Here is a 27924-nt window from a genome sequence, read left to right on the forward strand (position 1 = left end):
TAAGACTCATAATTAAGCACAATAGACCATTGAAAGTCGCAGTGCTAGGGTCAATTTTATGACTCACCCCTCATACTCATACTCATAGACTCAGATGACGGAAAATATATTTCCCATAATTAATAAATAATTAAAGTTGATAACATCGTTCAAATCTGGTATTACTTCGAATGTGGACGAAATAAAGCACGGGTAAATGAGTAAAGACACGTACGCACTGCGGCAAGGTAGCTACAAAACCTGAGCAGCTATAGACAGAAATAAAATGGGGATTCATTAGCATTTATATTTCTAACGGCTCGATATACCATTGGTAACAAACATTCTACGTGGTCACGGGATCATGGACCCTACAATATGATAGCACCCCTCTGTCTCAAATAATCACGTCTGTCACAAGATGTAAAATTCTTACTTTTATCTGCTTCCTTGTGAAACAGTAAAGCACGATAAAGAGGACACGTATAACAGAAAACACATCTATAAGAACTGTATCGGGAAAAGCGACTAATGACCTCTCGCTTCTAACATGATTCAGTAACGCAACGAACCCTGAAGCCCAGAACAACACCCGCTATTTCCCGTGGGCTTATGTTACTCAGGTCTGGTCACAGACGCAATCTCATTCCTTTACAGTACTTACTTACTTACTGAGCTGAGCCCTTCTTGAGAAGCCGCCAATTCTGCAGCTACTAAAGAATTTCCCAGCATTTTATAGAACCCAAAGGTTCTTTACCGTGTTCACAAGAGCCCTCCACTGGTCCCTATCCTGAGCCAGATATACCTTTACAGTAACAGTACAAATCAGAACGATCTATGAATGTACTGCTGTCCCGGTGGCCCCGTGCAGAAACGTCTGAACTGCATTTTGAGAAACAATTTTTGTTGTCCGTGATAGTTACCGTATTTACGCATGTATAGGCCGCGTGCGTGTATAGGCCGCAGCACAATTTTCAGACAGAAATTATAGAAAAAATAATTTTCTTGGAATATTATTTCAGGAGTATTACACCCTGTATTACTAATTATGAATATAATTTTTTTTAAATTAAGTGTGATTTCGAATATTTCGAATATAAGCCGCACCCCAGTTTTCCTCTTGATTTTTTGGCAAAAAATGTGCGGCCTATACATGCGTAAATACGGTACTTACACTTCAACATGTCTAGGATCTTTGCCTCATGCACACGCCGTACGAACAATGTGCACGCAAACTGTGTCACAAACGACGGTACGCTAACGTATTTTAAGATATGAACAGAAAAAAATAACGTGATGTTGTTCGGTAATGTATTAGCTGAAAACTCCTGCGATATTCTCCTTCCTTTGCCTACGTCATACAGTACAATATCCTTGCTGCATTTATGTAATGGAAAATACATGTAACCGTACGTAACCTAAGTGACTGTAGCAAGCAATAAACTCGAGCAGCGCACTGTAGATTTGATGTCGGCTATAAATGTGTACTGATGACATAATAAGGTGTGGTGAATTTTCTCTAAACTCTCAATGCTGTGCCAAATCTTGTCCCTTAATGAAGAAACAGGTGAAAAAACCCTGGAACTGCAAGAAGGCTCCCTTGCACTTGACGGAAGCAAAAGAAACATTTGCACTGAATTCAAGATGTACATTTAGAGAACACGAAGTTAAAAGGGAAGTTCTTAGATCCCAGCAGCTAGAGGCGCGTGAATTACTTGCTTGCTTCTGAGAGGCTTAATAACCATGCCACGATTTCTTTCCAATGTTACCAGAAGACCAACTTGGTACAAATCTACTCTGGGAAACAAAACGCTCCGCAGAAGTTGGATTTGAAATTCTCTCAGCGGTAACTAAAAAGGAGTTCTGTCTTCTGGGCTGCAACGCCAACCGACAGTTCGGAGGAACATATCGTCCCCATTTTCAGGGCCTGAGAGTATGCGAGGCGAGGGGGGGGGGGGGGGAAGCAAGAAGCAGACAGATAACAGGAATGATCTCTTGTTTATGCCAAAGACCTTATTCAAAATACAACCTATATTTAATCATACAAACTTCGTCACGAAGTGGACACTTATGTTGAAGTGTTCATGTCCAAAGCAAATTCCAAGAAATGACAAGCTTTAACAATAGTAGCAGCAGCACTGACGACGACCAAAACGATAACAACGACAAAAAAGGGGGTGAAAGGGATACTGTGAATTTGGTACTCAAACGTGCATAACTAATACTAAATGTCACATTTCCTTACAATAATGACAAAAATCTTAAACTGTAAATCAGACAATAAAATCTGGGATTTTGTGTTTTCTTCGAAAAAAATGGAAAGTAATTTTAGCCTACTAGATGACACACTGCTACTGCTACTTAAGGATTAACTTACTATTCGGTAGCCTACGGGCAGCAGATTTATAATCGTAAATTAAAATTTCTTTCAGTTTGGAGACCAAGGTGAAATCTCCCGAAACCTCCGGAAATCCCTCTACGGATTCCAAGAAGCAATTCTGGTACCAATGCTCTACGCTAAAAGTCTGTAATATTATAACTCGAGGTTCCTCTTCAAACAATCCATTCATGTTCAATATATATATATATATATATATATATATATAAATCGAAATATGTCTTGCAAAATATATAAAATACTGAAGTAAATTCAAGAAAGTTTTCAGTGAATAATTATTATGTAGACGCGAGGAAAAATTACACCGAGAATGACAAATATCTTCACTGCATCAGCTGACTTGAGCGGCATTGCAGCCAACTGTCTTCAGGTCTTCAAGTGCTACCTCGCGGAACCAATATTCGAAATAACGTTAGTTCGTCATCTTACCCAACTAGTCCATCTTGCCCATCTTCTTTTTTCCCTACACCTTCAAACTGTGGGCCGTTTTAAAACTTTAAGTATCCGTTTAAAGTATAAAAGGCTGGATATCACTTCTCAGTCATTATGGAGTGTCAGTTCCTAAGTATCTATACGTTTGCATTATATCTCCATCGGGATAATCTATCTGTTTATCTATGTATGTATGTGTTTATCTATCTATCAAGAGTCGTGCCATAGCTCAAGCGGTTAGTCGCTGGCTTCCCACCGCGGCGGCCAGGGTTCGATCCTGGGTCTGGTCAAGTGGGATTGTGGCGCTGCGGCAGGTTTTCTCCGAGTACTTCGGTTTCCCTTGCCAATCTTCATTCCACCAACTGCTCCACAATCACCCTCACCTATCATCTGGGGCTGGTATAATAGGCCAGAAGTGGCCGCAGTACAAGGGACTTAGTCCCACCCAATTAGCAATAAAAAAAATCTATCTATCTATCTATCTCTACTGCTCCCACCACTGGGAGCATAGGATATTCGTGAAACACTTCGTTTCACTTCAGTTTCTTAATCTTAAACAGTCGATATGACTCTTTGGACGAGGGATCAGCCCGACGTAAGACCGCTACCTACACACACACACACAGAATAAGCTCAGGCATATATGCATGCCTTGAGTGGGATTCGAGCCATCCCGGTGTTGGAGCGGGAGAAGACAGTTTTGCCTTACACCGCGCGGCAACTGTGGTCGGCCATCGGGTTAATACTAGTGTAAATTATGATTTCAAGTTCTATGCACATCGAAAAGATTCGTAACTTCCAGCCCTTCATCAGCTGGCCTACAACTCACTTGCCGTTATTTTTTAACTGGTACGTAGATAATGCGAACATAAAGTTGAAATTTTTCATCGTCATACAGAAATCCAAGTCATGATGAACCAGACCGGGGACCATGCACTGCCACTGACGGCAACATTTCTCGCGAAGAAAAATACAGTTTCACCGTCACTTCACGAGGCAGGAGCACAAAAAGAATCAGCACACTTCGTACAGTTTTTAACACAGGTATATACACAATTTTGGTCAGTCATCGAAAGATAATCTTTAGTTTCTGCAGCATCCTGTTGTCTGTCAGAAAAAGCGCCGTAATAGCCTCTTAATTGGTGAACACATCAATAATTCTGTGTCTCAAGACCACTGCGTGTTTCGGCTTTCTGATCATCATTAAGTAGTACATAATTTATACATAAAAACAATGATTTGTAATTCATATACCACCTGATGACGAAAAATATGATCCATAAATGGTGTGGTCCTGATATAATATTCACCAATAACTGTTGCGCACACAGTTGTTAAAACAATTTCTTCTATCGACTGGTATCGTGTTCGAACCGCTACGGCTCAAGCAGCCACTTTTTTTTTAATTCGCTTAGTGGGGGGTGGAGTCCATCTGGGTTCACTCGGCATAGCGGCCACTGATTGGCCTACTGTACCTGCCCGTGTGATTATGATGATGGAGAATTTGGTTGAATGAAGATCGGCAGGGGAAACCGAAGTACTCGGAGAAAACCCGCCCCAGAGCCACTTTGTCCACCACAAATCCCACTTGACCAGAACGGGATCGAACCCGGGCTGCCGCGGTGGGAAGCCAGCGACTAACCGCTTGAGCTATGGCGCGGCCATAAGCAGCCACTTGTACTCATTGCAATTACTTTCGCGACCTGCAGTTACGTTTTTAATATGTATATACACGTATGTATAACACTGCGCTGACGTATTCAGTATCCAAATAAAAGTAAGGCTGTTCATGTGCTAAATTAAAAGAAATTAAGACTTATGGGCAGGTGAAGGTATAGCTGCAAGCATTCTCAGCCTCAGCACTACACGTATGTGCTAATAAACTTCGCCGCTCGAGCGTTTTACACCTGGGGAAAGGAGACTTGATGGGGCTCTAGAGCCGGTCTGGGGGCGATGATGAAGAAAAACATCTTTGACGTTGCCGGAAATCGAATCCCGGTCGTCTAGGCCAGAGCTAAGTAATATATCTACTGACTCAGCTATCCCGGTTTCTTCAATACCCAGGTACAGTCTGAATCAAGCTGCTGGTGCCTACACTGATGTCAAACGCCATGCAATAGCGTTCTATAGCGCAGAATGTTAATATACATGTAAAGGTAAGAGCGATAAGAAAGCCTTGAATTAACCGAGACATTTGGCTAAATGAATTCAGCAACCCCATAGAAACCTCAACTTGTAAGGATATTAAGGCTTTGCCCACGAAGGTACTGGATCTCAGTATCTCTCGAATAATCAGAAAGAATGGCAAGAGATCAGCCTCAGCCTACCAAGAACCAAAATTCTCTGTTCACAAACAACTAACAAACAGCACAGCTAGCCACAAATGTACAACATAAGGAAGAGCATAAAAGTGGCGCTAAATGCAAATACTTATACAGTCTGTGCCTAAGGCTTCTGTAGTTTTGTATGGGTGTGCAACTTTGTCTCAGAAATCAAGGGAAGGCTACAGACTGAATGTATTTGAGATCAGGGTGCTGAGGAGAATACATGGAGCCAAGCGAGGTTGGTGAAAGGTGACTACTGAGCAGCTTCATAATCAGTACTCTTCACCAAATACAACTGGAACAATCAAGTCAAGGAGAATAAAATGGGCTGGGTATGTGACACGCATGGGGGAGAAGAGGAACGCACACGGGTTCTTAGTGCGAAAGCCAGAGGGAAAGAGACCACTAGGAAGAACTACACGTATACCGGAAGATAATATTAACAGGCATCTTAGATAACAGGATGCGGTGGTCTTGATTGGATTCATTTAGCTAAGGACTGGGACCAGTGGAGAGCGCTTGTGAATACGGTAATGAACCTTCGGTTCTGTAAAATATTGGGAAATTCTTGACCAGCTAAGAGACTGGCGGCTTCTCCTGAAGAACCATTTTTTTAGTTCGTTAACCTGCCGTACAATGTGACTTTAAACTTATATAGGTCTACACATCGTATGACTAAATTAAACTACATTAAGACTATACTCTAGATTTTATTGACTCTACTGAAAAATAATGTGGTCAAAGCGCGAGTATCCTCTTTCAACGTAAAGATATACGCCTTTCCTAGAGATAATGACATAAACGCAAAATCCAAAATATCAACGAAAATTGCTCCTCAAATTGCAGTGCAGATTCCTCTGCACGTGCATCACTCACTCATTCACTCACTCACTCACTCACTCATGGAGCCGAGCCTTTCTTGAGAAGCCGCCAATTGGGCAGCTATTCAAGAACATCCCAGCATTTTATGTAACCCGATGGTTCATTACCGTGCTCACAAGAGCCCTCCACTTGTCCCTATCCTGAGCCACATCAGTCCAATCCATACCATCCCATCCTATCTCTCTAAGATCAATTTTAATACTGTTCACCCACCTACGTCTTGGTCTTCCCAGTGGTCTCTCTCCTTCTGGCTTTCCCACCAATAGCCTATATGCATTCCCCTTCTCCCCCATTCGTGCTACATGCCCTTCCATCTGGTCTTCCAAGACTTGATCATTCTAATCCTCTACACGTGCATGCTAGTTATAAATATTTTTTTTTGTACTGAACTTGAACTATAAATCCAAGACGTGACATATGTATCGAGTTAAGAACAGTGCTTACAAGGCTACTATGAGAACGAAAGAATTTAGCCTACGCAAATGACGAGCCTCGGAGGGCAATGACAGACATGCTAACAATACCATACTATTACAACCACACCTTGACCGAACACGCCAGTTATGGAACTATCACAAGGCACACGCCTTTTTCTACCTTTCCTTATTAGACATTGTGCCCTGTTTCCATCAGAATTACCTGGTACTATGGATCTTTATAAACAGTTGGCAGGACTCCTTGGACTGGTGATCAGTCGTTTTGCGAGAACGCTACATATACAGGACAACACAAACACAGAAGAAAGCGGACAGACATCCAAACCTTGAGTGGGATTCGAACCCACGATCCCAGTGTTAGAGCGGCCGAAGACATTTGATGCCTTAGTCCGTGCGGCCACTGTGATCGGCACAAGGCATACTGTAGCCTGGAAAGGAAACCCAAAAAGTCGCGATCACTTCTATTCCTCAAACGAAGAATGGTTAAAGTGAAACAGACTTCCATGTTACAACTCTCCCTTAAGACTGGTAATGGTGCATATATACAACCGAGCAAGCCAGACCCGGTGGCAAAGAATCTAATTTGTGAGAGTCGAGATTGTTAAGATAACGATTTTCTGGGATGTCACATAAGCTGCGGATTTTCTAGACTAGAAGAGCGACTTTTAACTATACAACAGAGGCTACAGGAACTATTCAATAGCATCAGAATGGATGGGAAGCCGAAATGTAACGGGAATTTGTCGAATCGAAGTCTCATTCATTTCTTCCTCGCCATTTGTCACAAACCAATCTTCAGACTGTAAAATTGCAGTCACGATAGTTGGCCTGAAACTCAGTTAAGGGACATTCCGAATACAAGTTAACTTTAAATAAGATTTGAGGTTTTCACGGCCGTAACTATGAAGAAAGCCGTCTTCTTGGATGTGGCGCCGTGTATATAGTGTTAACCGACGTTTCGGAGGAACGTATCCCTCCATCTTCAGGCTATAAAAAGAAAATCCGCGAGGGAACCGGCGTGAGCAGGGGCTGACAGATTAATCTGGTTCCTCGTTCGCGGATTTTCCTTTTTCTTCTACCGTGAAGATGGAGACGATACGTTCCTCCGAAACGTCGGTTAACACAATATCTACACGGCGCCACATCCCAAAAGACAGCTTTCTTTCAAGTTACCTTTAACGTTTTGATATTCTGGGACGTGACGCCGTGAACTCTACTACTTGGAGCAAATCAAGGCACGAAGGTGGGGGCAACATTCCCCCGTTCGTACCTTCTACTAGACTGGTCAATGCTACACTTCATCCAATTACATTTCTTCCGGCCCGAAGTTTCGGCAGTCGCGTATGCATGTCTGGCATAGTTCATGTGATCAAAGATGAATGTTTCGTGTACTGGACGAATTCAACATAAATATCTACACATGACTATGCTTCCGTTCGAAGACAAATCATCTAAATGCTCTCCACTCGGGCTTGCAAATGCATTTTCTTATATCTTAATGGTTCAGTAATCTTCTATCAAGTGCACAGCTGTAAACGTTTCTTTCCTTAATTCGGACCCAGACACTTGAGAAGAGAAATTTAGATTAGTTATGTCTGGCTTTCAATACAATATCTAAATAGACTAATAATTTCTATTACTCATCTGCATAAAATGCATAAAATTAGCTCGCAACTTAGACGCAGTGTCTGAGAGTCTGGACGTTTCATTTTGGAAACTACTCAATGTACTTCGATGAATTTTGGGGCTTGGGATAGCCTTATGCTTATTTCTATTAAAACAGTCGGTGTTTCTCTGTTTGGACTCTATCGAACCGATACAACCGCTGCTTTATATGACGCCCAAATCTGACTTCATAATTTCTATTGGAAAGCGCTCATCTTAAAAATGGCATCGGAAAAAAATATGCCAAATACCCCTCATGGGTTACACACCCTTCATTTAAATTACATTTGGACTTGGCGTTTTACTCAACAAAATATATGATAACATGGTTTGTCTTCATGCGATTTATTCCTGGCTTTCCTCAGATCCTCCGGTTAAATGCTGGGACAATATCTTAAAACAGATAACCTATGTTGCTGAGAAACAGTCGTTAAATAAATTAAGAATAAGTCATTGTCAATGTGGTATGCAAAATCAAAAAGGATGGAATATAAACATCCTCCAGTTCATTCTTGTTTTTCCTGTGAGTCTCTACAGACCGTACCAATAAACGCTAAAAAGATCAAAATTGCCGTCAGTTTACAATTTCTTAATAGAGTGATGACAGCTCCCTCACCACTTTCGTGTACACACGAAGAAGTATGCCGCGACACGCCAACACTGCTCTGTCGTTCGCACACAGTGTTTCAGGCAGTTTTGGAGGCCACATTCACGGCTCGGTGAACATGCTACATTTGGATAAAGTCGACTGTCCGGAGAAGTCGTTACAATTTACAAAGACACGTCAACAAACATACCAATTACCTCGGCTCTCCCGTCGTCTATGCTGTCGTGGCATTCGTAATATCACGCGCACTGGCTAAATCACAAATAGACAACTTGACCAGACAATTTTTTGTCACTTTATTTAAAAACATACAAATCTTGAAGTTCAATCAATAAATGTACTTACCAATAAATTTGAAACATTTATTTTTACAGTATTTAGTGAAGTTGTAAGAGAGATGAAGTGACAGAAGGTTGGAGAAGGAGCTTCGTAACTTTTACTCTACTCCAAGCATAATTAGAACGATATATGACACAAACTCCGTCCTAAGTGCAACAATTTACTGTAGTTCTTTCGTCTTCCTTTCTTCTACACTACATGTTTCGGCCGTAAAATTGCCATCATCAGGTTATACTCTCACGTAGCTGCTACCCTGCACGTAGTTTAAAATTTAAAAAACACTAGTCTTCCCAATTGTTCATTTCTCCGTTGCTAACAGGTTTCGATATATCAGAATCCTTCCCGCTGATATCTGTCAGATATGTACAAAATCTGTATTAACCTTACACACGTCAATTTGATTTTCAAAAACTGGCACTTTTAAAATCTTCAATTCCAGTTTAAAAATTTCTTTCAAATTTTTAAATATTAAAATTTAAAATTCTCAGGGTTACCCGCCCTATGTCTATAGTGCTGCAGCGGCTACTTCTTGTTTTCAGCACTGTTTAGGTATTATTCTGTGTAGGCTCCCTGTGTGCGTACAGCTGCTTATCTTTAATACGTCTGCTGTATTATAATTAGAACGATCAAGTCAAGGAGGATGAGGTGTGCAGGGCATGTAGCACGAATGGGGAGAAGAGGAAAGCATATAGGACATTGCGAAGACCAAGGCGTAGGTGGGTGGACAATATTAAAATGGATCTTAGAGAGATAGGATGGGATGGTATGGACTGGATTGATCTCATTCAGGATTGGGACCAGTGGAGGACTCTTGTGAACAGTGTAATGAAACTTTGGATTCCATAAAATTCTGGGAAATTTGACTAGCTGCACAACTGGCGGCTTCTCAACAAGGGCTCAGCTCCATGAGTGAGTGTATCATCTGCATAGAATATATTGCGTCAGACATAACGGAAGCTGATCATAAATGTTTGAGTTTCACTGGTAAGGATTTCGAAGCGGATGTGTCTGTCTGAAAACAGTTCCGGCATTCATCACAAAGAGAAACCTCACGAAAACCGACAATCCGGCCGACATTTGATATTTCCCGAAAACTCAGGTCTATGACTTCACGACTAGACTACACGAAGAGCAGTGTATATCTGAAACAGATTTCAACTTGGTTGACTCTTCTGAAACAAAATACGTTCTTTTTCCAAGCCTTCAAACAAACTGCTAATTATTCGTGGTTGATGTAACTCAATTCCTATAACGGAACGGTTTATGGGCTGAAACGCGGTGTCCACGCCGCGCCCACATCGAAAGCCCCATAAGTTCACCCGTCCCCTTTCCCCTCCGCTAGTCATCAAGAATGCCATGAACTACTGTAGTACCTATGAAACCCCATCATAACGTCAGAATCACTACACCGTAGTGCCCTTACCTGACCGTTTTTCCTCCTCTTTGCGCGTTTTTAAGTCATCAGCCATGGGAAACAATGAAACCGGAAGTCAAATGGCATGACCACTCATACTTTTATTAAAAAAATAGATAATCCTTAGGAGGGGGAGGAGGTGATACTGACACACGTGGCGTTAGAGAGGTTCTTGTCTTTTGCAAACCGGTCTCTGTGTCACGTTAAGGTAATCGCAAGTATCGGCACACGAACTTCCGCCAACTGCAGGGCTCAGGAACCTTCTCTTTTTGTCTTTCCTTGGCGCTACAGCCCCAGTGGGCCTAGGCCTACCTCCATGAACTTCTCCGTTCACTTCGGTTTTTCTAGATCTTACACATTCGGTAGGACTCCTTGGGCGGGTGATCAGCTCGTCGCAAGGCCTCTACCTGTACACAGACACAGAAAAACGCACACACACAAACTAATCATCCATGCCCCGAGTGGGATTCGAACCCACGATCCCGGTTTCCAAGCGAGCGAAGACAGTACATGCCTTAGACCGCTCGGCTACCGTGACCGGCGAACCTTCTCTTCTCGGAAAAATTTATTGGGCCTCTGCTCTTTCATCTGGTCTGTAACAAACGTGAGGTGCAAGTTACGTCTGTGCTCCTCAGGGATAAGCCATTCTGCAGTTTCGTAGGTGATTCAAACGTTTCGGAGGAGCTTGTTCTTTCCATCTACCCATCCTAATGTTGGAGGCAACCGGTTCCAACGAAAAGTATATAATAATTAAAAATCCAAGGTATCGTAACCCAGCAGAGCACAATCTCAGTTCTCACAGCCGTGGAAAACTCAAATCTCATCTATATTGTATTACATTTACTGCATGTTCAACCAGCTTCCATCTAATGCAATATATATATTTTTTTCTGTGGCGCTACAGCCCCAATTTTGGGCCTAGGCCTACCTCCATGAAACTCTCCGTTTCACTTCGGTTTACTGGATCTTACACATTCGGTAGGACTCCTTGGACGAGTGATCAGCTCGTCGCAAGGCCTCTACCTGTACACAAACAGAAAAACGCACACAAACATCCATGCCCTGAGTGGGATTGGAACCAACGATCCCGGCTTCCGAGCGAGCGAAGACAGTGTATGCCTTAGACCGCTCGGCTAGCGTGACCGGCCCAATGCAATATATTTAGTGGGGTTTTATTTATAATATTTTACATCATTTTCGGAATTATTGGGGCTTTGGACTTCAGAATATATGCTGGAAGAGAAAGAGGGCTCCCCAGGCTTCTCCTCGCCTTTTATTGCCGCAACACGCTAGGCAATTGCGATGGTTGCTTGAACAACATGCTAGGATTACTTCTTATACATTCAACTTAATAACAAGTACAACCGCAATCCTCCTAATTGAAACGTCTGCTTGGGCATAATGGACTTCAAGCTACCTCTTAAACTCGGTTCCACACTTACACGAACTAGTTTATGTGCTCCCATAACCCTCGTCTACTTGTTAATAAGCTGTTTATGCCTCTCGCTAACGGGGCTTGCAAGGAAAGTTAGCATACGAGTACATTAGCTTTATTCTGCGGCCACAACCTGCTGAAGAAAGATTACAATCACGAAAACTGTTTTCAATGCTCAAGTGTCTTCCATTGTTTGGAACGAGATCACGATTGTTTTACGCTTAGTTTCATGCATAATAATCCTACAGTTAGAATACAGAAAGGCCACTGAGAGAACAAGTAGGTCTATGTTACCGTAGAACTAATTTCCGCTTAATACTAAATGCATGCATAAAACGTATTGACCAGTGAACAAGTATTGGCTTCTAAAGAACGAATCTACTCCATGGACTTAGTTCCTACCAATTCAGATGCACAACAAATGTCAGAAACACACAGACCATTAAATTTGTATTATATGGAAGTTTTCAAAGAATCTAAATAAATTCCAAACACGTTGGTTGAACTTCAACGGAACACTCCCTTTACATAAGAGTAACGAAATTTAGCCTATATATTGATTTCTCTGACAACAATGACTTGCACGTGTTGGACACAAAATTACGCGATCCCAGTCACTGTATGCTTTATGGTTTAAACTGAGTACAAACATGTTCGGACATGTTTCTGGCTGAATACGGCCCTCTCGACATGTAAATACAGGCAATCAATCGATAGCGGTCATATCACATTTCAATGATTAATCTTTCTGGTCACACCTCACTTTACAGTCACCCTACAAGTGACGTTTGTCTCCCTGGAAGCCTAAGGCACCGGGCTGGCAACAACTGCTGAATTTCAGATCACTAAACTGAACCAGACTAGCACTGGAAGTCCTTCGAAATATTTTCCATGATTTTCGGGCAAAGGGAAGCATTTTCCTTATTTTCCATTTATTCGCCGTGCCGCTTATGGCATTCGCATATTCATATGTATCCTGGCTCAGTTATGGTACCCCTCAGGCGCACGGACCGCGTAGAGAACATCGCTTCCCAGTTAGTCCATTGGTGCGCGATAGGAATCTGTTGCGGCGATTACCTAGCAACGGCCGTTATTTACAGAGTCATTACTTAGTAGCGGGTCTACGTGCTACAAAGTGAGAGGTGTGACCCCACCGATGGTGTCTCCACCTTATCGTGGTGGTGGGCTTTGAGTGCTTCTCAGAACCTGAGAGCTATGCCGGCGGTAGCATAACTACTGGTAGCAGCACCCATGAAGGACAGATCAAGGGGTAGGTGCAAAACGAAGAGGGATACCCTGGTATTCCAGGTTTGGGGCTGAGCGTGAGGCTAACAACCTCACACCGTAAAAACTAAATTGTTTAGAAACCAGATAATCAGCGTCAGATGGATGGAGGAAAATCAGCGAGCAGAAATAAGTGGGCCATGACTTCTTCCATCCACACTCTTCTCAATTCTTCACTCTATCATTCGATGTTTCATCGTCTCAACAAATGAAGAATAGGGAGGAAAACAGGCAGATTGTTGAGGAGGCCAAAGCTCACCCTGAGCTGTAGCGCCGAGGGGAAGGGAGGAGAGAGGTGTGATGGGGTCCGGGCATATCACAAATGTGACACCCCACCCTATTCCGAAGGCCATACACACACACACATATGAATATATTTAATAAATACGTACTTTAAGAATACGATGCTGTTATCATTTATTAAAAGAATGATTAAGTTATGTAACAGAACTGATTTATAGAACTCCCACATTTTTGCTTACGTACAGGTATTGTAATTCTTTAAATTGAACAAGAGTATATTTTGAGCCCCTCTTAGGCTGGAAGCTTGGGTCAAAAACCCCTGGTGCCCCTCATCTATATGAGTCTCGATAATACTGTATACTTTTATGAAGTTCTCCTCATGGCCTATGGGATACTGCACTCTGTAACACAATTGAAATTCCTCACGTTCTCAGGAATTTTATTATCTAAAACAATTTCTGCTCATTCTAAACCATTTTGATTACAACTGCATTTAGTAACTCAGTTCTCTGCAACTCGAATTTGGATTTAACGACGCCGAAGAACAAAAACAGGCGAGAAACTTCGTGATTACACTCTTCCCTCGACGTTAGAGTTACTGACGGCCTCTTCAGACAAACAAACAAACAAACAAGTAAATATACTCTTCTATAAGCACTCTCCAGGTAAAAAGAACGAAGTTCATATACATTAAACGAGTTTTTCGACATGTTCTAAATGTCTCAACAGACTTGATAATGAAACGGTTCTCCGTTGTTCTGAATGCATTAACTGGTTTGAGAAACTAATCTTCGAGTTTCCGTCGTAGTAAAGCCATTAATCATCAAATTACTGTTTTATTGTTACTACTATTCATAACCGATCACTGGACTCGAATAAAACATGCTACCACGTCTTTCTTTATATCCCGTCGCTAACATTTCTTCCTCTACCAGCATCGTAATGACGGACTCCCCGCCTTGAAGAGAAAGCAACGCCATTCGACAGTGAATTCTAAACGAGTTTTGCAGGCAGATACTTTGAAGAATACGAAACACAATAATTGTATGTAAGATTTGAGGCTTTCATGGCGGTGACTATGAAGAAAGCAGTCTTCTGGGATTTGGCACCGTGTATAAGTGGTGTTAACCGACGTTTCGAAGGAACGTATCGCCTCCATCTTCAGGGTAGAAGAAAAATATAAGAATTCTNCAAGTCCTTTCCAGTTCTTTCATAATTCATCGTATCATTCGAAGCTGCGAACCTACGCCGTAAAAAGGAGCGCCATTAAATAAACCAATTCATTAAAAAAGGTTTCTGCAAAAGCATCTAACGCTTTCATTACTTAACATCGGACGAATTTAAAGGATCATTCCGGATACGGCTTGTTTCCATATCGAACAGTACAGCAGCTACGGTTTTCATCAATCTTCCCAGCAAATTACAGTCGCCACACAATACCTTGAACCTAACTTCATTAGTCATTCCACCAAAATCACTCAATCATGGACATTCTTTCATTCCATATCCGACGCTGCTGAAACTCTGCAGTTGATACGGCGCCATATCAACGATGACCATACAAAAACACACAAATACACCAAACAGCAGCATCGTTAAATAATCTGTCACGGATAATAGCATTCAACAAGGTTCATACTCCGATACTTTGCTTACTCTCCGCAATTGAAATAACAAAATTATGGGTGAAAACGGATACATTATTTTGCCACACTGTTTGCATAACCTAAACTATAGATTGACGTTAGCATGGCTATCTGGTATATAAATGTAAACATAATGCACATTGAGTGCGTTCGGTAGCGTGGCCGAGTGGTCTAAGGCGCTGGTTTTAGGCACCAGTCCGAAAGGGCGTGGGTTCGAATCCCACCGCTGCCATACTTTTTTTTAACTTATGTGGAACAACTAATGCACGTAGAACATACAACAACAAACACGTTTGTTTCCGTCAAACCGTCGCTACAGATTATAAACTACAAAGGTGGAATCCGCGAGGCAATTTAGCCACATCATATACACAATTATAACTTCAGCGCCATCTCTTAGAGCATCTCTAACCTGTCTAACAGGCCCAACAAAGCTATTACAGCACCATCTCTTAGTCAGTTTCCGAATTGCCTAGAGCACAACTGCAGTAACAATTGACGGCCATCGGATTATCGTCGATAATAATCGATTCATTTCTCAGAAAACTGGAACAATATACTAATGGTGTAAATTATTATGTTGAACCCGGGTAAGACGCGTGGGAAAAATAACTGGTTTTTATACACTTCCTGCTGTGCCACAAAAACACATGAAACATTAACTGAAAATGAATACATACACAATCCATGTTTTGTAAGATTTGAGGCTTTCACGGCGGTGACTATGAAGAAAGCAGTCTTCTGGGATTTGGCACCGTGTACATGTGGTGTTAACCGACGTTTCGGAGGAACGTATCGCCCCCATCTTCAGGGTTGNATGTGATTTTGTTCTTCATCTGCGACCATCCAGCTGTTAATTTTCTGCAAAACACTGGAAAGTCTTCTGACTGAAATACGGTACTATACACAAAATTTGGTTTGCAAAGATTTGAAACTGTATGTACACCACATCCTAATGATACATATATAATACTTCTCATACGTTTCTAAGCATTTATCACTGAACACAAGCTTTTTTTCTCGTGCAACTATCTCCCACACCTCGCTGTCAAACTTGGCTCTTCTTCAACTTGAATTTATAAAATTCATTAAATACAACACAAAAAATTACACAAAAATTATACTTGAAAAAATTCTGAGTAAGAGTGGCTGACAGTCAATGATCCATTCAAAACAAAACTCATACTGGCTAAAGAGAAGAATGCCAGCAGTCAGAATGCAGAAGATATTTTTGGAATACACATAACAATATCTGAACTTGTTCATTGCACCTATTATCAGACCTTGTGCCACAAGTGAAGGCATAAAAGTACTCAAAACAGAAGAAGCCACAGGGAAGCAGAAATGCATGGAGGGTATCTCTCACCATTACTAGATGATTTTCTCCACGCACTTCGCCACTCCAAGCATCGTTCCACCAAGTTAACTCATCCATGTCTACGACTCCATGCAAAGGACGGAATACTGTGCCATCACAAGCTCTACTTTGAATTGCTAATGTTTCAGGACCACCACAGAAAAGGGCATACTAACTATAACTTTGAAGGGAATTATATAATAAAGCCATTTCTCAGATTACCTGCATCTTTGAATTATTCCCCACACTAGTGTAGATAATTGGGTGTCTCACACACTCAGTGAAAATTGACATAGATAATTTGTGTCCTACCTTGCAAGTTGTCCAGCATATAGGTGAGGAGTTTGTGTGTGCCATTGGGTTCACCATACAATGTGAGGATCTCCTTGGTAAGTGGATTTCCTTGAAGACCCAACACATGTAGCTGGAACAACTTTCCCAATTCGTATGGGAGAACGCGAAGATGGTTGTTGTTCAAATGGAGTTCCCTGTAAACAATGTTACATCAACATATAGTGAAAGAACGAACTCAATTTTCAGTCTTCAAATTGTTGCTCACAAAAGAAGGGAAAATAAACCAAGAATCAAACCCACAAACATGGATACCAAACCATCAGTTTGACTTTCGACGAGCTCACTCGACCATCCAACAAAGCCATCGCATAGCAAATACCAAAACCAACGCACTAGATAACAGTACTGCACAGCAGCATTTTTAGATATAGCCCAGGCTTTTGACAAAGTCTGGCATCCTGGCTTACTTTACAAAATAAACAAAATTTTCCCAATAAATTATTACAGCCTACTCAAGCCATATTTAAGCAAAAGATCTTTCAAAGTCAAAATAAATGAGGAAATATCCAACCGCCTACCAATTCAATCAGGGGTGCCTTAAGGAAGCTTACTAAGTCCACTACTATACACCCTCTGCACACATGATCTACGCACAAAAAAAATAAATAAATAAAAGAAAAAAACCCTCCCCGACAACAGGTACTTTTGCAAATGACACTGCTATCTTCGCTACCCACGACAATCCAACCACACCCTCCTCTCATCTACAGGATCATCTAGTCCTCATAGAAGCATGGCTAAACAAATAGAAAATCAAAGTAAACGAATCAAAGTCCACACAAACAACTTTCACCCTCCGAAAAGGTACCTGCCCCACAGTGCAAATAAATCACATCAACATATAACCAAAAGAACAGGTCAAATACCTAGGATTAACCTTTGACAACAAACTAAACTGGAGACAACACATAATCAAGAAAAGAAAACAGATGGACCAAAAAACCAAAGAACTCAACTGGCTCACAGGAAGAAAATCCCACCTCTCCATCGAAAACAAGTTACTAATCTATAAAACAGTCATCAAGCCTATATGGGCATACCGCATAGAACTCTGGGGCTGTGCCAGCAAATCCAATATTGCCATTATACAGCATGCCCAGTCCAAAATACTCTGAACCATCACAAATGCACCATGGTATGCATCCAACCACACCCTACATACAGATCTAAAAACTCCTTATGTAGTTAGTTAGTTATTGGAGAGGGTGGGTTTCCCCATGCACTTAGACTTGTAGTGGTCCATTGTGCTTCCCTCTGATTTCTACCAGTCTCTATATCCTACTGGTACTGGTGCTTACCATCAGTCCCGCCCAGCCAGCGAGACCGGCTCTACTGGCTGAGAGGTATATATAATGCTTCCCCCATCTACCAGAGGTATTAGAGACTGCTGTTGAGCGGGAAACATCCGCAATTTGGCTTAGTGACCTCCTTTGGAGGTATGAGGTTCTTTTACGTGCCGTAAAGCTACAACACAGGACCCACGGCTTAAAGTCCCTCCCAGAGGACTTGTTCCCTGAATTTTTCTGCCCTTAAAAATTCGACGACCATCGCCGGGTATTTGAACCCGTGTACTACGAGTCATGAGGTGGGAATGTTACCTCTAGACTATGGAGACCGCTTAACTTCTTATGTAACAGAAGTCATCCGAAAAAACAACACCAAGTACTTCAACAAACTGGAAAATCACTCCAACCCACTTCTTCAACCACTACTACAACATCATGAAAATCAAAGACACAAAAGAAGTTGGCTATCAGATCTAACAAACTGAGGAAAAAATTACTGGATGTTTATTCCGCACATGCCAGAAGAGTGTAGAATAAATAGTTATTAAATTGTACACCAATCAGCACATTAACTTATAGACTGTACAATCTGATTGTCAGTAAAGGAGAGAGAGAGAGAAAAAAAACAAAAGAAGGAGAAAGTAGGCCTCAAATTTTTCACACACTACAGAAGCAAAGAAATACAATGGAATTATTTTAGATGTTGTCTAATGTCAGAAGTATATTTAATGCCCAAAATAACCACAGTGTAATGACTCAACCATTGTTACAAACCTTCAGAAAACAGAACAGTCTCTGAACTGTTAAACTAATGCAGACTTATAGGAAGTACTAACAATCTTTATTGCTATAGCAGAAAAATTACATGTATGTTTTGCTTTACTGCAATTACATTATTACAAATCCTGAATGATTTTTTTAGTTATAAGTCCATGCAACAGCACTGATTACTCAAGCAGTACATTTGTGTCTGAAGTGAAGAGTCTTTCTAATGAGGAAAACCACAACAGAATACAGATATAGGAATCATATGGGGAAACAATACTTATCCCACATATCCCACAAAATTACACAGTTGCAACATGGGATACATATTAAAGTATAATATAACAATCTCTCTGGTACAGACTCTTACATCAGCAAAAAACCATTATTCAACTAGTCAAGATTTCTCATCTTATAATTACATGTGTGGTTCATCACCACTGATTGTGAGATTTTAGGCTCCCACAGCAGTATCAAGACTACTGTCTTCTGGAATATTATGTCAAGTTTGGTATACCCTAAGGACGAAGGAAGTTGGTTCCTCCATAACAGTGGTACCTATCTGCTATCTACATGGTGTCACATCTCATTAACACCATAACCTTCATCACCTTTGTCAAAATCTTGCCACTAGCCCTATCCTGAAGCAGTCCAGTATCATTTGCATTTTACAGCTCATTTTCCTATGGTCTGCTCAAATATAATTCTCCCATCTATGCCTTGGATTGTTTCTATAAGATGCTTTCTTGGATGTCACCATTAGCTTAAATACACATTGCTTGGCCTATAATGAACACACAAAAACAAAGAACATAAAAAATAACAGATCACAGAAAAATGTAAGAAAGGGCCTGTGTCTGAAACATTTCTGAGGGTGTATCATCATTAGATAGTGCATTCAACCATTATGTCTTCATCAGAAATTTACTGGATTCTATTTTCAGTGCATTGTGGGGACCAAAATAGACCTTACCCAAGGTCTCATTGAAAACTCAGGACTTTCCTCTGTAACATTCACTGCTCAAAGATGTATGTGGGCTATTTAGAAAGTAACCTCCAGTGAGGTACATACTTCAGCTACTTCCCAACATAGTCACTGCCGGAAATGACACACTTGTCATATCAGGAAATAAATTTCTGCATGTCTGTGTCAAAGAAGTCTGCCGCTTGTGAGCTCAGCCACGTTCTGACACTTTCCATCAACCTCTAATTATTGCTGACGCGCTGTGATTGCAACCAGTTCTTCAGGTAGCTAAACAGGTGGCAGTCACTTGAAGCAAGATCATGGCTGAAAGGAGGGTGGTCAAACAACTCCCAGTTGAAATGTTCCACAGTGCTCGAGTGCAAGCAGCTGTATGCAGACGCACGTTGTCATGGAGGAGCACTACACCAGATGTTAGCATTCCATGCCTTTTGTCCTAAATGGTCAGCCCTATGTAGTTTTTATAGCGTTTGCAATACACTTCTGACATTGTTGTGGTCCCTTATTGCATGAATTCCACCATCAGAACTCCTTTCCTGTCCCAGAAAACAATTGCCATCAGCTTTCTGGCAGGCAGACAATGTTTTTTTAAATACTTTGGCTTGTCTGATGAATGTGTGTGCATCCACTGCTTTGACTTTTCTTTGGTTTCAGCATCCACAAATTAAACCCAGGTTTTATCACCTATTATAATGTGATTGAGAAATTCATTACCAACTTTGTGGTATTACCATTCTCTGTGTTCTGTACACACCTGGGAGCATTTTCAGAGCCAATCTTGTGAAAAACTTGTGATAAACTCATAGAGAACAAATGTGTAAAATTTGTCGAAATTCACATAAAAGTTCTTAAATTGTGAAGTGTCATCTTTCACTTTGAACAAGATCATCAATTACTACAAGATGGCAGACCACTTCCCTCTTCATCGTGAACATTTGTTCATCCATTTTTTAATATTCAACACCATTGTTTTACAGTTCCTTCAATGATTACATTTTGGCCGTAAACCATGCATAATTCACAATGGATTTCTGCAGCATTCATGTTTCTAGCAAAAAGAATGAGGATAACGGTGCAAATTTTGCAGCTGATAGCCTTTACCTGAGGTAGATGAGTTCACCGAGTTCAGCTGGCAGGCTACGCAGCTTGTTACTGGACAGGTCAAGGGTACGTAAGTTGACCAACCTCGAGATGTCCGGCGGGATTCTTGAAAGGCAGTTGTCGTTCAGGTACAATGATGTCAGGTGTGTAAGATGCCATAGATTTGGGCTTAAGTTCCTAATAGTCCCTGCGGAACAAAAGATAATCACGTGAGAAACATTTCTTAAATTGCATACCTCAACATTAACCATCACAATGCTAGGTTTTGTCTCCAGTTTGAACAGTCATGTGTTAAGTTTCCTTTTATGTATAAGAGATGTGTATCATGGGAATGAAATAATTCATCATTCATCAGCACCACCAACATGCTGAAGAATGCTACTGACTAAAAATTCTGTTCAGATTGGTACTGAACAGTCCAGCTGCTGAACATTTATGAAATAAGTGACAGGAAAGAACATCACACACACTAGGTCTTCTTTGCAGGTAAGCAGCCCTGAGGTGAGTTCATACTACAGAGACACATTTTATGAGAGTAAACTGTTTTCTAGTAGCATGGAAAAGGTAAATGACATTTACAGTCACACAATAATCTGTCATAAAAACTGTATAGCAACATGAATACTTAAGGTATTCTACCTATACAGAGTGTAAATGTCCTGCAGATTTATGGCCACGAAGACCCACAGGTTTCTAGGAACCTCCTTACAAACAATGTACATCACAAGTGGATTAAAATTCAATTTTCACTTGATATGAACAATCAAGAAAACAACACACCAATGAAATATGTAAGTACAGAAATAACACACTTAGATACACAAGCAAAAAAATAACCATACATTAAAAGCAGAATTATATTAATTAAACACGTGTTATGCATTTCAGAGAAACAGACACATTTAAAAAAAGATATGAAGAAGAATACACCAATGATGTAACAAAAAGAATGATGAAGAAAGCAGTCTTCTGGGATTTGGCACCGTGTATATGTGGTGTTAACCGACGTTTCGGAGGAACGTATCGCCTCCATCTTCAGGGTAGAAGGAAAAATATAAGAAATCTGCAAGCGAANGATAATCCATATATATTCTAATATTTTAATAATTTTAATAACATTTTATACACATAATGACCACTGCATGGATTAAGTATGATTCAGTGTTGTTAATTGTTGCATTATAGATGGAACAATAGCCTATAAGTGACACCTCAATGCAACAGATGCTGAAATATAATATTATTAAGTTCCAAGCTTATAAACACAACAAAATGGACAGAATTCTTCTTTACCTGTTATCTCCAATTCCGGCCAATGAGATTTCTTTCCAGCAGCTGCATCCTCACTTGACATAATGGTGTGAGCGCGACGTGGGTTGGTATTTTCATACTTATCCTTGTGATTGCGTGACATGCTAACACCTGCAAGAGTACAAGAATATCATGATATATAGGAATATATAAAACAAATTATCAATTTTCGGCTTCTTTAGTGATTCACTGCTGATATTGATCTTGTGGAGTGTTGGCTCTGTCTGAAAGTGAGTGTTTTGCTGACATTTCAGAGGAACATGCAGCTTCCACCTCCAGGGTCACATTTTGACAAAGACAGAAAATTATACCAAAATGTCAGAAACAGCTCATATCTACATGGCACCAACACTGTAAAACAGGATCAGCATCAAGATATAAGACAGTAGAGAGATAAGTATCTACTATGACAGTGCAACTGAGAATACTATGAATTACAAATAAACTGCACTGACAATCATCTATTTCCAGGAAATTACATCAGAGAATTGCTCACTGAGAGTTGTGATATCCTATGGTGCATCCAGAGTTTAAAACAGAGCACTGGTATGTTGTGATGTTGGTATGTGAGATGTTGCAGTGTAGAGTCTACAGTGAAACGTTATACCAGTGCTATCACCAAATTCACAAATATTATCCCTAAGGCCGCGCCATAGCTTAAGCGGTTAGTCGCTGGCTTCCCATTGCTGCGGTCTAGTCAAGTGGGATTTGTGATGAACAAAGTGGCACTGGGGCAGGTTTTCTCCGAGTATTTCTGTTTCCCCTGCCAATCCTCATTCCATCAAATTCTCCATAAGCATAATCACAGTACAGATACAATAGGACATATGGAGGCCGACATGCCAAGGGGACCTAATATGGATTCCACCTTACAGTATACAAACTCTAACTACTGTAAACAATTGTAACTTTACTCTCTTATTGTAATCTGCCAATGTACAGTAACTGACTTGTCCTATATCATGTAACAATGACCTACAGAGACAAAATAAATAAATAAATAAATAAATAAATAAATAAGTAGTACAGGCTTTTACTTACAATGGTGTCACNTTCTCTTACTGTAATCTGCCAATGTACAGTAACTGACTTGTTCTATATCATGTAACAATGACCTACAGAGACAAAAAAAAAAATAAATAAATAAGTAGTACAGGCTTTTACTTACAATGGTGTCACCTGTACACACTCAAATATTCTCTTTCCTCACACTAAGTTACAGTGTACTTGTGCTTCTTCTATAAGATGGTGGTGAAAGCAATTCATATGTATTCATTTTAACAAAGTTGGTAAAACCATTATTTGATGATAAAGATACTACACATCATATTATCAGTCTATTAAGTTCCAAGACACTATCAACAGTTTGAGTGTTTCTATTTTATCATGGTGATATAACTGTGTTCTGTGAGAAGTGGCATACATCGCAAGCATTTCAATAGCTTCAGGTGGTAAAGAAGATATCACACATACATCACAAATTGTATGAGTAAATCTACCTTTCAGGTTGATAAAATTAGACAAACCTGTTTAAAAATGGGATAGCCAGCTGGGTATGCAATGAACTTGTTTATAATGTACCTGGTCAGCCTGCATTAATTAAATAGGACTCATAACATATAACTCATAACGAAACACGTTACAATATATTATAAATATCTTAATTGCTATTTAATTCTAATTTTAATTTTTATCCTTTTAATTTCAAATTTTAAACTACATTTAAATTAATTTGATTGCATGAAGACTCATACAAACACAATATGGATCCATATTGAACACTGATGCAATTTAAGAACTAGTACCGGTATTCTTGTACGCCTGAAGATGACCCAAGAAAAGGGTTGAAACATGTAGTGTTACCACCAACAACTAATAAAATAAATGTTGACACAGTAGTGTCTACTTCGTCTCTTTCAGAATTACTGTTGTGTAGACTGTCCCAATATATATATATATATATATATATATATTTTGTATGACACACAACAGGATGCATACTACTATAAAGGTTGCATTAATTATGCTATTTGGCTGCACCATAGCTCAAGCGGTTGGTCGCTGGATTCCTACCACGGCGGCCCGGGTTCGATCCCGGGTCTGGTCAAGTGGGATTTGTGGTGGACAAAGTGGCGCTGGGGCAGGATTTCTCTGAGTACTTTGGTTTCCCCTGCCAATCTTTATTCCACCAATTGCTCCTCAATCACCCTCACCTATCATCTGCAGCTGGTACAATAGGTCAGAAGTGGCCGCAGTACAAGGGACTTAGACCACCCCAATAGCAATAAAAGAAAATTACGCTGTTCTGTGTTGTAATGCTACTGCCATATGAGCCATGGCATAAATAAAATACAGGTCCAGCCTTATTTATATTATATGCATCCAGTCTAGACAAATAAAATAGTAAAGCCAGTATATAAAGTAAGAGATCAATCACAGTTTTCCAGCACAGAGGTATAAGTTAACTGAAGGCAGGATACAAAATACTCGTACATGAGTGATAACTGGAAGACTTAATCCCATAATGGATTCAATAATCAAAGAGAGTAAGAATGGCCTCAGGAAAGGATGATCATGCACTGACAGTGTTTTCACTCTAAGAATGCTAGCATATACCAGATATCAGCATTCATTGGAAACACATACCTTTTGCAGACTGTAAGAAAGGTTTGGACTGAGTCAACAGACAAACATTATGGGAAATACTAACAACAAAAGGAACCCAAAGGCACATAATCCAAGTTATAAAGAGCTTATATAAGACAACACTCATCAGATTTGATAGAGGGACCAAAGGTGTAAAATAAAAGAATGATGACAAAGTAGGGTGCTCATCAAGTATGCAGTTTGTCAGCAACCTTATTCAACGTTTATTTGGACAAAATGTTAGATGAAAGAAGCTCAGAAGTTCAAACAAGAATTATAATTAAAAAAAAAACCTTAAAATTACTATTTTCTGATGACAAAGAAGTTATCAAAAAGGCAGAAGATATATTAGAATACAAAATAAATATGTTGAACCAAACAGTGGAGAAAAATAACTTCAAAATATTACCAAGAAGGACAGAAGGAAAGAACCTGGTATGACCTAAGATCATAACAAATGGTAATATATTACAATAAGTTTTAAAATTTTAATTATTTTGGTTGCAATTTATCTTATAATTATGAAGGCAATGTATAAACAAAACTGATAAGATATTAAGGTATATGAGGTATGATATGACAGGTTTTGGCAAAACGAAGAAAATGTCTTCGATGCTGAATGCTGATGTATAAGGTTCAAACAATAATAATGGGTGATAATATTATTATATGAATATTTGAAACACTCCAACACATTGCTATATAACCAGCTCTTGGTGGATATTAATAAATATGGATGTAGTCATCAAATTAATTGTTGTGCAGATTGTTGTTGAAACAATTTTACTAGCACATTAAAGGATGCTGAAACTGAGGGTTCTTAGCACAAGCCTAAAATAAAATTTTCAGAGAATTCCAGCAAACCACTTCTGCTACTTGGAAGTGTAATTATATATTTAATACATCCTCTAATTTTTTTTACCACATTTAATAATCAGATAAAATTAAAGTTAATGAGAATCTAACTATCATTATGCAATTTACTAATACAACAAACAGCTCTGAGTTTAGAAAATTGTACTCATTTACATTTGAGCGTGTTTGACCTTCCAATTTCTTTACCGTAACACCTTATTTCCTTCATTACTTTTACAAACTAATATTTCATTTAACAACACACTCCCATCAAGAAACCGTTACTTATGAAATTAAAGTTTATAAGCCTGGTTAGAAAATTTATTCATATATTTCACTTAATATTACAAATTTGTTCCTCTATTTAATTTGGTATCGTGCCATGAAGACATATAGAAGAGTGGAGATAATATAGCTCTATGCACTTTTAACTTCGGCATGAGGAGACAGTGGTCAGGTTCATGCCTTGGCTATTAAGTCCTTGGGGGTGGGCCTGAGCACTGGACTGGATGCTGTGGAAAAGAGAAAAGTCTCTCGTCCCTGTTGGAAATCAAACTCTGATTTTTTGGCTGTCCACCTCACACTGTATCATCTATGTTAAATGCACTATCAATGCCGACAAACTAAAAAGTGATTAAAAGTTCCCTTTCTTCACCTGGCTTTTATACATTAAATGGCTGCCAAGTAACAAAATACTGGTAGTTGTAGACTGCATGTGCACTTCCTAGTAACAAGACATGGGATGTAGAAATGGAGGAAACTGGATCAGCAGATTTTATATATACAAAAATCAAATTGTTCAAGGACAATTCTTATATTAGGGGTAGGTTAAAATTGTGAATGACCTCAGTCAAGACTTTCAAATCACTCGTTAAGGTTCGAAACCAGCTACTACCTGAATATAAATCACCATTCAACAACTAAGTTGGCCTACTCAGTTTCTTCACATTTCACTACATACCTTTCCTGCTGCTCATAAGTGATGGTAAAATAATCAAGAGAGACAGAAAAATATTTTCTAATACTGATATACCTTATGATGTCATAATTTCTATTCCAAGCTACCATTCACATTGATCTTCAACATACTATTCACTGACAACATAAACAGTTGACACAGAATAATTACTCTAGAAATTCCTGGCCTTTTATGAAACCACACATTTATTACGGTGTTCATAAGAGCAAGACCTTATTGTGACCCAGATTAATCCAGTACACACCATCATACACATTCTTTGGACCAGTTTCCAATATTATACGCCCATCTAAGCACAGTCCTTTCAGCAGTCTTCTCCTTTCAGCTTTTCTTACCAAAATTCTGNTCCCATCTAAGCACAGTCCTTTCAGCAGTCTTCTCCTTTCAGCAGTCTTCTCCTTTCAGCTTTTCTTACCAAAATTCTGTACACATTTCTGATCTCCTGCATGCATGCAACATACTCCACCCCCATCATTCTTGCCCTGATCATCCTATTAATGTTTATTGATGAGTACACATTATGAAGTTCTCCATTATGCAAATCTGGAGCCCTGTTTTAACATCTCAAACACACTCGGTTTTTACAGCAAACAGTTGTTAGCTTCCTATCCTCTTCAAAGTCTGAGAACCACCCAATGCTGTCTGCCCATGAACACTTATTCAGATGATTCACAGCCACCCTCTATATCAGGCTTCCCACCACAGCAGCACAGGTTCAATCCTGGGTCAAGTCATATGGGATTTGTGGGCAAAGTGGCAATGGGGAAGGTTTTCTCCAAGTACTTTGGTTTCCCCTGGCAATTTTCGTTCCACCAAATGCTCCATATTCATCTATCATCCGAGGCTGATGCAATGAGCCAATTAGTTTCTGATATACCAAGTGACAGTCTCTCCCCACTCCATGAAACTACCCTTTACACTCATACATCCCTAATATTTTTCTAGCAGAACAAAGTGGTTAGCCTCTTGGGCCAAGCATACGAGGGGGTACCCAAAAGAAACCAAACTTATTTTTTTTAAACTTATTTATTCAAATTTTAAGCACAAACCTTCAATCCCCTTCAAAGTACTCTCCACTTACACTAATACACTTGTCTAGTCTTTTATTCCATTTTTCAAAACATTGTCTAAATTCATCTTTTGAGATGCTTGACAGCGCCTCCGTCGTTTTTTCCTTCACCTCAGCAACATCAGCAAAACGCT

At 39.9% G+C, this 27924-nt stretch overlaps 1 protein-coding gene and 1 non-coding gene across 2 annotated transcripts in view; one reads left to right on the forward strand and one right to left on the reverse strand.

The window, feature by feature from the left end:
• LOC111861414 (CCR4-NOT transcription complex subunit 6-like) overlaps nt 1-27924 on the reverse strand; it is a 317765-nt gene that overhangs the window by 287032 nt on the left and 2809 nt on the right. Inside the window, exons 2-4 of the mRNA XM_023845957.2 lie at nt 22224-22352; nt 20931-21117; nt 16755-16930 (exon numbers count right to left, since the gene is read on the reverse strand). Of these exons, the coding sequence (XP_023701725.2) occupies nt 16755-16930; nt 20931-21117; nt 22224-22352 (492 nt within the window). The remainder of the gene's footprint in view (nt 1-16754; nt 16931-20930; nt 21118-22223; nt 22353-27924) is intronic.
• On the forward strand, nt 15238-15317 carry Trnal-uag. The gene has a single exon. It is a non-coding gene; the product is annotated as a tRNA-Leu (tRNA).

This window comes from Cryptotermes secundus, unplaced genomic scaffold (genome assembly GCF_002891405.2).
Source record: "Cryptotermes secundus unplaced genomic scaffold, Csec_1.0 scaffold16, whole genome shotgun sequence".
NCBI classification, from domain to species: Eukaryota; Metazoa; Arthropoda; class Insecta; order Blattodea; family Kalotermitidae; genus Cryptotermes; species Cryptotermes secundus.